General features: G+C 38.8%; 2 protein-coding genes across 7 annotated transcripts in view; one reads left to right on the top strand and one right to left on the bottom strand.

Moving 5' to 3' along the window:
* The window catches only part of LOC124117421 (nucleoside diphosphate kinase 7-like), a 74,998-nt gene extending 63,283 nt beyond the window's left edge, over positions 1-11,715 (top strand). The window contains exon 9 of the mRNA XM_048383339.1: positions 11,441-11,715. Within this exon, the coding sequence (XP_048239296.1) occupies positions 11,441-11,473 (33 nt within the window). The 3' untranslated portion in view covers positions 11,474-11,715. The remainder of the gene's footprint in view (positions 1-11,440) is intronic.
* Positions 1-12,316, bottom strand: part of LOC124120546 — a 41,063-nt gene that overhangs the window by 15,622 nt on the left and 13,125 nt on the right. For 2 of the 6 annotated variants that reach the window (XR_007218222.1, XM_048383333.1), the window contains exons 6-10: positions 2,867-2,901; positions 2,561-2,639; positions 2,191-2,225; positions 1,837-1,915; positions 1,262-1,333 (exon numbers count right to left, since the gene is read on the bottom strand). The exons of 1 other annotated variant lie outside the window; for it this stretch is intronic. Coding sequence is in view for 4 of the 5 variants with exons in the window: in XM_048383333.1 (XP_048239290.1) it covers positions 1,262-1,333; positions 1,837-1,915; positions 2,191-2,225; positions 2,561-2,639; positions 2,867-2,901 (300 nt within the window). In the remaining variant the exon portion in view is untranslated. Of the gene's footprint in view, positions 1-1,261; positions 1,334-1,836; positions 1,916-2,190; positions 2,226-2,560; positions 2,640-2,866; positions 2,902-5,978; positions 7,076-7,964; positions 8,144-12,316 lie in introns of those variants that run through there. 3 more of the 6 variants (XM_048383332.1, XM_048383335.1, XM_048383336.1) reach the window with 3 other exon arrangements.

The raw sequence follows: 12,316 nt of genomic DNA, 5'->3' as shown, positions 1-12,316 counted from the left end.
GTGAAAGGTTTGTCACTGTTCCCCCTGACAAGGCATCAAATAACACATAGCCGATATATATCAGCATCTCAACATTATTTCTTTTTATCAAACAATGTCACATAGAGGGCCAGTGTTAACTGAGGAAAACATATACCAAAACCACGCATCAGTACTTCCAAGTTTCGACATAACTCTGAAACCTGAAGACATGTCCATTCCTCTTTTGTCTGGGATTTCATCCAAAGCTCCCCCAATAGTATCCACCATACAAAGAGAGCTATATGCTGGGTTCAGCAAATTTACCACCAAATCCCTGTCCTAACGATTGACCATAATCCTTTTTTACAATCAAGCTCTATATTCACTTCCTTATATTCACAGAGGGCATTTGAGACAAGTGGAATTAATACAATGTGACTGAATGGGAACAACCCCTTTCCGTCCTCCACACGAAGGAGTAAGCATATACCCCGAAACATTGTGTTCCTCAGCATAAAGAAGTTGACATCCATAAATTCTCTCTTAATACCATGTGGATTCTCAAAAACCCAAAGGATTTGCTTGATATTTTGGAATCTCAGAAAGAACCAATTTCAATTTTGTGAAACAATTGAATTTTCAACTTGTTCTACTGTGCAGCGTCATAGGGCTGGGATGTGTAACTCGGGTACCCGGGTCGGATGGATACTGAGTAGGACCCGGGTACCCACAGGACTACCCAGAGCCGTGGTTAGTCACGTGATATATTGTTAAATGACAAAAGCTCACTATAGCTCAGTGGTTACACTACAAGTAACTAATGTTCGCATTTCTTTCTGACGATGCACACATTCCTTTTAACTTGTATATGTTTGAGTAAAGATAATGCTTCAGTAAACTTCAGTGAACGCATGATCTGATTGTTTGATACATGTATCTAAATACTTTCAGCCAGGGCCGTGGTAAAACAATTACCAATCAGACATTTTGTTCCCAACTCTTGAGACCTACAGTGGGTACCCGGGTAGGGTCGGGTAAGAGGGGGTTGGGTACCCGGGTAGTAAATCTGGCCTCGTCCCCGCCCTAAGCGTCAGACTTCAAACAAATATCGATATTTTTTTTTCTTTACCCTTTTCGCGAACACCTGGTGTTTTCACTGATTGTCAGTAAACCATTCATATAATTGTCATTGCTATTTTGCCTTTCAGCCCCAATGGAATCTGTTTTGGCAGAAAATCGAGACTGGTTATTATCTGGCATTGACGTCTTATATATGCTGTGATATTCGTTGTATACTTACAGTTGAGTTTGACAGGCACGCCGGTTGTATACTGACTACTGACTAAGGTCAAGTCACTGGTCAGTCTCACACCTGTAACATATTATCTACTGTTAAATAACAAACATAAGTGATATATCGCTCGTCATTTAATCCATATTGATTGAAACCATAACTATACAAATCGTACTATAATATATTCCATTATTATTAATTAGAAATATATTTTACACAAATAAACGGGGCGATCGGGTAGCCTAGTGGAAGACTTGGGTCCGATTCCATACATGGGTACAATGAGTGAAGCCCATTTCTGTGCACACACACACACACACACACACACACACACACACACACACACACACACACACACACACACACACACACACACACACACACACACACACCAACCCCCGTACAGACTATACACATAAACACATGGACACATTCTATCGTAATGTTTACTATAGTTTAACAGTCGTTAGGAACAGATCTAGACAATACACTCTTATACAACCACCTGCCCTCTTCGTCCAAACCTAGACGATAACAAACATTCCTCTTTAAGAATAGTGACTTTAACAAACCATACCAACCTATTTTCTCTGCCAGCTTCATAAATGTGTCTATTGCTGTTCGTTGTGTTTTCACTTCCTTCTCCAGAGATGTTATGGTCTAAACACACAACAACAATTAGAATGTGATGATGGAAACAACAACCGTAAAATGTCCATGTACGAATTGAGGTTTTTAAAAGTTTAGAATTGGGCGTGTTTTGTGTTCGTTTGTTCGTTCGTTTGCTCGCTCGCTCGTTCGTTCCTTCATTCGCCTGAAAGTGTAAATTAACAGTGGCAGGGAGGATTGTTTCTGACGCTGTTACTGTTATCGTATCCTACTTATTGTTGAGCTGTCAACACGCCTATCCAAGGACTGGTCTTACAGATACTTACATCACTGTTCGCCTGAAGCTGTTTCTGTGCTAGGTCTGAAATATAACCAAAGTGCGTCCCAGACAATCGCAAAATAAAGGGGGACTAAATTCATGCACGTAGAGACAGGGTAACATATTACTCCATACTGAATGAAACCATAACTATACAATTCATATTACAATATATTCAATTATTATTAATTTTTTATATATTTTACACACATAAACACATGGACACATTCTATAGTAATGATTACAATAGTTTAACAGTCGTTAGGAACAGATCTAGACAATACACTGTTTAAACAACCACCTACTCTCTTCGTCCAAACCAAGACGATAACAAACATACCTCTTTAAGAATAGTGACTTTAACAAACCATACCAACCTAATTTCTCTGCCTGCTTCTTAAATATGTGTATCCTTCTTTGTTGTGTTTTCACTTTCTTCTCCAGAGATGTTATCGTCTAAACACACAACAACAATTAGGATGGGATTAAGTCATTATGGAAACAACAAGCGTAAAATGAGTTTTTTTAAATTTTAGAATTGGGTATGTTTTGTTTGTGTTCATACGTTCGTTCGTTCCTTCATTCGTCTAAAAGTGTAAATTAACAGTGATGTAGGATTGTGTCTGACCCTGTTACTGTTATCGTAACACGCCCATCCAAGGACCAGTGTTACAGTTACTTACATCACATCTCGCCTGAAGCTGTTTCTGTGCTAGGTCTGAAATATAACCAAAGTGCGTCAAAGACAATCGCAAACTCCGTATATTTCTGTTTCATGCCCTATCTAAAATAAAATAATAACATATATCCGCATAAAATGAGAGAGGTGTTTGTGAGATGTAACACGTGTTTGTGAAACTAACAACATGGAATAAGTATATTGCATTTGTTATCCTTACATTTCTCTTCCTCCTCAATCGTTAGCTTTTCTTTCAACATTTTCTGTCTGTGAAAATGAGAAATAAAGTAAATTATAATATACTTCAGTGTGAAAGACTGTTTTCTGAAGTTGAGACAAGTGATAACACTTGATATTTTTCTGCTGTGAACATAACACTTGATATTTCACTGCAGTGAACATAACACTTGATATTTGATTACAGTGAACATAACGCTTGATATTTCACAGCAGTGAACATAACACTTGATATTTCATTACAGTTAACATAACACTTGATATTTCACTGCAGTGAACATAACACTTGATATTTCACTACAGTGAACATTACACTTGATATTTCACTGCAGTGAACTTAACACTTGATATTTCATGACAGTGAACATAACACTTGATATTTCACTGCAGTGAACATAACACTTGATATTTCACTGCAGTGAACATAACACTTTATATTTTACTGCAGTGTACATAACTCTTGATATATCACTGCAGTGAAAATAACGTCTGATATTTCATTACAGTGAACATAACACTTGATATTTCATTACAGTGAACATAACACTTGATATTTCACTGCAGTGGACATAACACTTGATATATCACTGCAGTGAAAATAACGCCTGATATTTCACTACAGTGAACATTACACTTCATATTTCACTATTTACAGTGAACATAACGCTTGATATTTAACTGCAGTGAACATAACACTTGATATTTCACTACAGTGAACATTACACTTGATATTTCACTGCAGTGAACTTAACACTTGATATTTCATGACAGTGAACATAACACTTGATATTTCACTGCAGTGAACATAATACTTGATATTTCACTGCAGTGAACATAACACTTTATATTTCACTGCAGTGGACATAACTCTTGATATATCACTGCAGTGAAAATAACGTCTGATATTTCATTACAGTGAACATAACACTTGATATTTCATTACAGTGAACATAACACTTGATATTTGATAACAGTGAACATAACACTTGATATTTTATGACAGTGAACATAACACTTGATATTTCACTGCAGTGGACATAACTCTTGATATATCACTGCAGTGAAAATAACTTCTGATATTTCATTACAGTGAACATAACACTTGATATTTCATTTCAGTGAACATTACACTTGATACTTCACTATTTACAGTGAACATAACACTTGATATTGCACTGCAGTGAACATAACACTTGATATTTCACTGCAGTGAACATTATGCCTGATATTTAACTGCAGTGAACATAACACTTGATATTTCACTGCAGTGAACATTACACTTGATATTTCACTGCAGTGAACTTAACACTTGATATTTCACTGCAGTGAACATAACACTTGATATTTCACTACAGTGATCATAATACTTGATATTTCACTGCAGTGAAATTAACGCCTCATATGTCACTACTGTGAACATTACACTTGATATTTAACTGCAGTGAACATAACACTTGATATTTGATTACAGTGAACATTACACTTGATATTTCATTACAGTGAACATAACACTTGATATTTCACTGCAGTGAACATAACACTTGATTTTTTATTACAGTGAGCATAACACTTGATATTTCACAGCAGTGAACATAACACTTGATATTTGATTACAGTGAACATAATACTTGATATTTCACTACAGTGAACATAACACTTGATATTTCACTACAGTGAACATAACACTTTGAAGGAACAAGTCATGCAGGGGTTGCTCCTCCTTAAATTGTATCCCATTATCGTTAGTGTCTATCCAATACACAAACTGTTGACGTCCTTTTTATATTAGTTCCACATTGACAAGGCAAAATAATGACAGATGGTCATTTATAAAGTTAATATCACTTCTTTCCGTTTGTTTCGTTATTAATTGTAATTTTCTCATTTAACTCGTCAATCAAGACAGTTCGTTTCGCAAAGCGCCATTTTGTTACTTGACAACAGGGGTCCCGTAGTTTTCAAGAATATTTTTTGTTAAAGTTGATTTTGTATGTAATCATATCTAAATGTATGATAAAGAATGTCTGTGACCCTAAATATATTTTTGTTCTTTGTTTATGTTGTTTTAAATTTTGCAAACACGAAAGTCGCAAACGCAAGGGGAGATGAACCGTACGCGTCCCTGTGTTTTTGGTAGGGAGAATTTATGTTTCAAGATTTTACGTTTTGAATGAAATAATTTAATTTTCAGGTAGACAACTACACAGAAAGTATATAATAAATTGGATATTTCATGTCTCGTGAAAAAGCATGTTTCTCTCATAAAACTTCATAAATGAAACTGCTTGTAACAACACAAATCATGAAACATAATCTCTTCCACCTTGATGGCAAGTGGCTTATGATTTCTTTTTTTTTAGCTGGGGAAGGTATTTTGGTTCTGTTACACTCACCATCTCATGCTCATGGTCCTTTCTCTGCAGATATTCCAACTTGTTCTGCAGGAATGTCCCTACATACAAAATATATGCACATGCAAAATTCAATTATGTTGAAACATTTGAGTTTTCAACTTTGTACACTACTATCCCACATGACAAACGTAAGACAAAACTTCATTCTTTGGTTCATTTCTAACTAAACGCAGTGACCATAGATATAGTTACATATCTATTTTCAGAAGTTCAGGACAATTTGTCACAAATGAAAGCAAATGTCATCTGAAGATTATTTACAAAACAATATGTGAAATTTCTGCTGGGATTAGCAAAACAAGGCAAGCTTAACTTTATTGAGCTTCAGGTATAGCGATGATCTGATATCGTTTAATAAAGATCCGGGTTAGAATAGGTCTTCAGCATTCCATGCTTGCCGCAAAAGGTGACTATGCTTGTCTAAGAGGCAACTAATGGGATCGGGTGGTCAGGCTCAAGACTTACCTTGATTATCCTGTTGCTGATTGGCCTGAGATTCCTGGTCCGGTGATGTAAGGAAGCATCCAAAGGAGGCAATGTCAGCCTTGAGACTCTGGAGACCCTGTCTGGAGAACGCAACACCTGCTGCTGCTTCCTGCTGCTTCACGGCAGACACGTGCTCAGAGAGACAGGAGTCCACGCTCTGCATCATGGTGTCCTGGAGCTCCAGGTACTCTACTGGTGTCAAGGTCAAGGCCTTCTCTATGTAGGTCAGGGAGGTGTTCAGGGACATCTGGGACGTCTCCAGTTCCTGCTGCTTCTCCCTGGCTCCATCTCTGATGTGCTCAAAGCAGGTGCTCAGGTCAAGGTCAAGTTCCTTCTCTCTCTGGTCGACTAAAGACTTCAGTTCAGACATTGTGTGAACCTTCAACGTTTGCAGGGAACGGCATTTCTTATCAACCTTATCTTCAATGCTGTTCATCTGTAGAATCGATTCATTTAAGGATTCTTGATGGATCAACAGTTGATTGTGTTTCGTTTTCATTTCAAGTTGCTTGGATTGAAATGCTTCGTCGACTTCTTGAACATCATGACCAGCATGATCGTCACGTGTACACCTTAAACATATCAGAACTCCACATGTCGCATCATAGACGTCAACAGGCTTTTGGTGTGTGGAGCAAATAGCATCCTTGGCTTCAATGGAGACTCCATCTTGTGCCAGTTGGTCGATTGTCTGAACTTTGTGACATTTTGTCATTTTGATATCACTGTGAGCCACTTGACAGTTTTCACAAAAGAGAGCCTCGCACTGTTTACACCACACGACAGCCTGTCCGCCATCTTGTTTGTTAGTGCATTGCAACTCGGATGGACGATGAAGGACAGTCAGATTGAAGATCTCTCTTACCCTGACCTTGTCTTCTGAGAACTTGTGTTTTTCTTTATCAAATTCTCTGTGACAAGACGAGCATTTCAACGCCCCTGTCTCAGCATCAGAAAGACAGACCTTGCATACAGCATGTAGACATGGCAGCAACCAGGGAGGTGGTCCTTGGTAGCAAAACTGTTGCTTGCAAATGCTGCACTTAGGGAAATGGTCCATATCTTCAACTGCAACTCTAGAAGGTGAAACACATAACATCGTAACTGTGAGAAGTTGGTGAGTAAATAGTGAATATGACGTGGAATGGGAAAAAGCTTTTTTTGTTTTTGTCATTTTTTACAAACAAGAAAGACGAAGACGTTTCAGTTTCTGTTGTATACACATATAGATAAAATGGGATTTTTGTCAAGATGAGATATGTTTTCAGATACGGATAAAAAAACAGATATTTTTTATTCAATTTTTGGTTTTCTTGGCAGGCTATTTCTTTCTTTATTTAATCAACAGTCTTATTACTTTGTTTGTTCATAACATATGGCATGGATGATTATATAGATATGTCGACAATAGGACATCTGTATGACGGCATCGTGTTACCCCATGTGGAGAGTCCCACCAGGAGACAATAACTCTGCCTCAGAATCACAACATGGAGACAATCATGGGGCGTTGGGGAATAACTCTGCCACACAGAATCACAACATGGAGACAATCATGGGGCGTTGGGGAATAACTCTGCCTCAGAATCACAACATGGAGACAATCATGGGGCGTTGGGGAATAACTCTGCCACACAGAATCACAACATGGAGACAATCATGGGGCGTTGGGGAATAACTCTGCCACACAGAATCACAACATGGAGACAATCATGGGGCGTTGGGGAATAACTCTGCCTCAGAATCACAACATGGAGACAATCATGGGGCGTTGGGGAATAACTCTGCCACAGAATCACTAATGGAGGCTGTCATTGGGAGGTGAGTGAATTATGAATCACTGCAAAGTTACTACATACATTGAGAACATGCGGGCGAGCACGTCCTGCGATACGGTAACATGACATCAACACCGACATTTCCGTTACGCTCTGTTAAAGCCTGATTAAGATAGACTTTACCTACCTTTCGTTGTAATTTTACAAAGTTGATGTTTTTGGTTGATAGCTGTGGTTAGATGATGTCAGCACTGAAAAGACGGCACTATGTCCTCTTGTTGTAGATGAACGTTGATCGACACAGCGACATGCTGCTTGACGCAGTGCATCTGACAACAGGGTATGGCGTGGTGGCTCAAGGGGCAATGCTGATGTCAATGTGACCTACAGTTGTAAACCGGTTCTCCTAGTGGTACGCGCAGCTAGCTGGCCGCTCCTGTAGACATCTGCTAGACAGGAGCCTAGTGTTTAGTCAGGGATTGATTATTGATAGTGAATGTGTTCTGTGATGTATGTTGTTGCTATGTGTGTCGGGTTCAGTGTTCATGTATACTTTTAATCCTCTAGAGTGCGAGGTGATTGTATCCAATGATCATATAGTTTGGCAACTGCTTGAGTAAAAACTCACACGACTCTTACATCCAGACACAACTAACAAAAACAGTTGTATCATTGTGTCAAATACTAAAATGTTGTCAGGTTGAATATTCTAATAATGCAGCGACCCTCCAACCACTTGTGTAGCCTGTGTTTTTTTTTATGAAAAGACAGTGAGTGTGTGTGTGTGTGCGTGTGCGTGTGTGTGTGTGTGTGTGTGTGTGTGTGCGTGTGTGTGTGTGTGTGTGTGTGTGTGTGTGTGTGTGTGTGTGTGTGTGTGTGTGTGTGTGTGTGTGTGTGTGTTTTGTGTGTGAGTGTGTGTGTGTGTTACCATGACTACTTTTTCTCTCCTGCTGAAGCTGATTAGCGATACATTTACCCTCATGACACTTCCTAAGACTGTTTACAAACTGAAAATGTTTGATAAGATGATAAATAGAATCTCACCATTGTGTCTTTTGATATCAAGTATATCAACACACAGCTGTTATCGACTCATGTTGATATATTTGATATCAAAGGGCACTCAGGTGAGATTCTGTGTGTCATTTATATCCAGTTTCTTTCGAAAGTGGTAATAATTGCAAGTAATGCTTCTGATAATACATCCTATTTGATCCCTCTGTTTAAATATGATTAGAAGCATCGGTCCTTCCGCGATTACTTTGGCGAAACACACGATTAAACAAACTTGGAGAAATAATGAGGAATATACACTTTCCCCCATGACACCGAGCCATAAGGGTCTGGGGACTTTCTTTGTCACAGAATCCCTACTAGCTACATGGGACCTACGTCATTGAATCAATGAATTCAACGAATCGTAAATGACGAATCAACAAGACACGACACAGGCGAACATGTCCTGCTAGACTAACATCTAGTCTCTGAAATGAACATATCGTACAGAAAAAACAGTTGTTCAGTTATCTTAATAAAAATATAATAAAAGGGAGCTCAGTTACTCTCTTCATTTTTAGATACTGCAGTAATCTGTACATGCCAAACATTATAGACTTGCATGGGCTGGATTTGATATACATTGTATCAGGGTCTGTAAGACAGACTAATAGCCTGCTAGAAGATCAGATGAACTGAACACCGACATTTCCGTTACGCTGATGATCCTGATGTTATCGGACACCTGCCTACCACGCTCATGTACACTATCAGTGTGTCTGGTTGTTAGATAGCCCAAGACAACTACGGTCAGTGTAACCTTACAGTAGTTATACAATGTCTCCCCTGTTACGCACAGCTGAGTGGCCCATTCAGCAGATATCGGAGAGACAGTTGGAGATGTCAGAGAGCGAAATACTGATCTTGCTCAAAGCTTTTCAAGCGTTATGCAATTCCTATATGTCCCCCTCTTTATTCTGGTGAACCTTACCTTTCCCTTGCTTGTGTTTGTGACGGGTGCCATCGATAGGACTGGTATAATCACTATTTGATATTGATTCACAAGCACATACTTATGATATAGCTGGATAGCTGGATTATTCTATTGAATATGGAAAGGGTTTTGTCGCTATATTTAATTAGATTAATGATATTGTAGACCTAAAACTGTGTGTTTCAATATATTTTGTGAACTGTTCATTGATCTTGTGTGGTCATTTATTGATTTCAGCTTTAGTTTTGTAAGTACCGATTTCTCGGTTATCCTGTTGGTTTCATTTTCGAAAGCACCTCGTAACATTACACACTTTAATACTTTCTTACACTTACAACTGCCTCTGTGGTCTAGTGGTAGAGCGTCGGCACAGAGAGCGGAAGGTCCGGGGTTCGATCCCCGGCCGCGTCATACCAAAAGACGTTAAAAGATGGTACTTGTTGTTTCCCTGTCTGGCGCTCGGCATGAAGGGGCAAAAACAAGGACTGGTCGGCTCGGAGTCAGTATACTGTGTCTGAATGATGTATTCATGTTAAGCTGCGGCATGGTATCTCAGTGAGCTAGCACTATAAATCAACATCAGTCCGGTCTAGTACAAGCACACACACACACACACACACACACACACACACACCGCATGCACGTAGCTATATAAGTGCAATAATCTTGGACGCAACGTTAAACCCAATTTCACCTCACCTGGAATAGGTTCTCAGCAACCTATACTTGTAGTACAAGATGGCTGAGTTGACGGTGGTCAGAGTTGACGGTGGTCAGAGTTGACGGTGGTCAGAGGTGTTAGTGTGTTCCGATAGGGTGGGTCGTTGCTCAAAATATAGACTTGATTGTCTAGTCCAGACTTGATTATTTACAGGCTGTCGTCGTATACCTGGAATATTTTGCTGTGGCATTAAACAAATGTGACATCATAAACAGTGATTGTTGTTGCCTACCAGTTGATTGGTTGATAATATTCATCTTCAAAGACTGGCTCCCAGGCGATATCTCTTTGCTGAGATCAAGTGAGATATCACTGCCATGTAATTCCATTATGATGCTTTGCAGTCCAGTTACCATGATATCACAATCTAATGATATCACTAGTCTTGGTCACTGAAACTGGTTGGCTGTAATTTTTTAACTTAAGACATGACGTATAACTGTTATGAACTGAAGAAGTTGCAAGAATGGTTTTGGATGATAAATCAAATCCTACCCTTGTGTCTTTTGATATCAAATTCATCAACACTAGTCAATAAAAGGTTGAAACTTGTATCAACTAATTGTTATATATTTGATATCCAAAGACACAAGGGTGAGATTCCCAAGACTGGTGTGTACAGTGAAACCCTTTTAGTCAGGACACCCAACTTTCTGGACAAGTCTGTCAGGAATTTCACTATATAATATAGACAGAACTCTGAGATGAAGAATCTTTAATCCAGACAATTTCATTGGGAAGAGTACTGTCCGTAGTAGGAAGGTGTCACTTTAAAGATATTTTCTTGTTAATACCACGTTTCTCTCTGCCAATTCATGTATATTAATGCTGTGTAAAAAGTCAATGTTATGGACTTAAAATGCAGAAAATATTTTACAAAGTATTACAAATGTAACATTGTATTTCATCTGAAGTGGGTTATTTTTATCTTTCTGACGCGTGTTCGTTTCAGGTGGAATATTTCTTCAAGATCCTGGGCCGTTAATCATCCCATACGATGCCAAAAATCATCCTGAAGTGTATTGTACATAGACCCTGTGATAAATGTTTACTGTGTAATCTCAATGTGTAAATTCATAAATTATTAACATTATTTAGAAACTTGAAATACAAAACATTCATTTCCAGCATTAGCCTCTTCATCGTTTTGATGTCAGCGTTTTGGAAGTGAATATACCTGAAGGTATTTGACATGTTGGAAACTATGTGATGGACAAGGTATACCTGGTATATTCCTCCTGAGTGAGACGCTTACCTCTTTCATACATAGGCTTAGTCATCACATGAACATACTGCTTTTATTTATTGTATATGTATCTGCAGATGTTTTACAATTCCAGGTGTTTTTAAAGTAATTTCAACATGAAGTACCTGTACATTTTTTTATAGAGACAATACAGACTTTATAGAAAAATCGATTTGGTCCGTATTTTGTGCAGTTGGAGTACCTTGACCTGTTGAGAGTGTCTCTGTCATTAAACCTACTTGTCTTTACTGCATCCCTATCCCTCGACCTGCTTGATTCAAGGTCATCCCTTTCCCTCGACCTGCTTGATTCAAGGTCATCCCTTTCCCTCGACCTGCTTGATTCAAGGTCATCCCTTTCCCTTGACCTGCTTGACTCAAGGTCATCCCTTTCCCTCGACCTGCTTGATTTAAGGTCATCCCTTTCCTCGACCTGCTTGATTCAAGGTCATCCCTTTCCCTCAAACTGCTTGATTTAAGGTCATCCCTTTCCTCGACCTGCTTGATTCAAGGTCATCCCTTTCCCTCGACCTGCTTGATTCAAGGTCATCCCTTTCCCTCAAACTGCTTGATTTAAGGTCAT

The sequence above is a fragment of the Haliotis rufescens genome, unplaced genomic scaffold, assembly GCF_023055435.1.
Source record: "Haliotis rufescens isolate VD_foot unplaced genomic scaffold, xgHalRufe1.0.p SCAF_47, whole genome shotgun sequence".
Taxonomy (NCBI): domain Eukaryota; kingdom Metazoa; phylum Mollusca; class Gastropoda; order Lepetellida; family Haliotidae; genus Haliotis; species Haliotis rufescens.
This window is presented reverse-complemented; position numbering and strand designations above follow the sequence as displayed.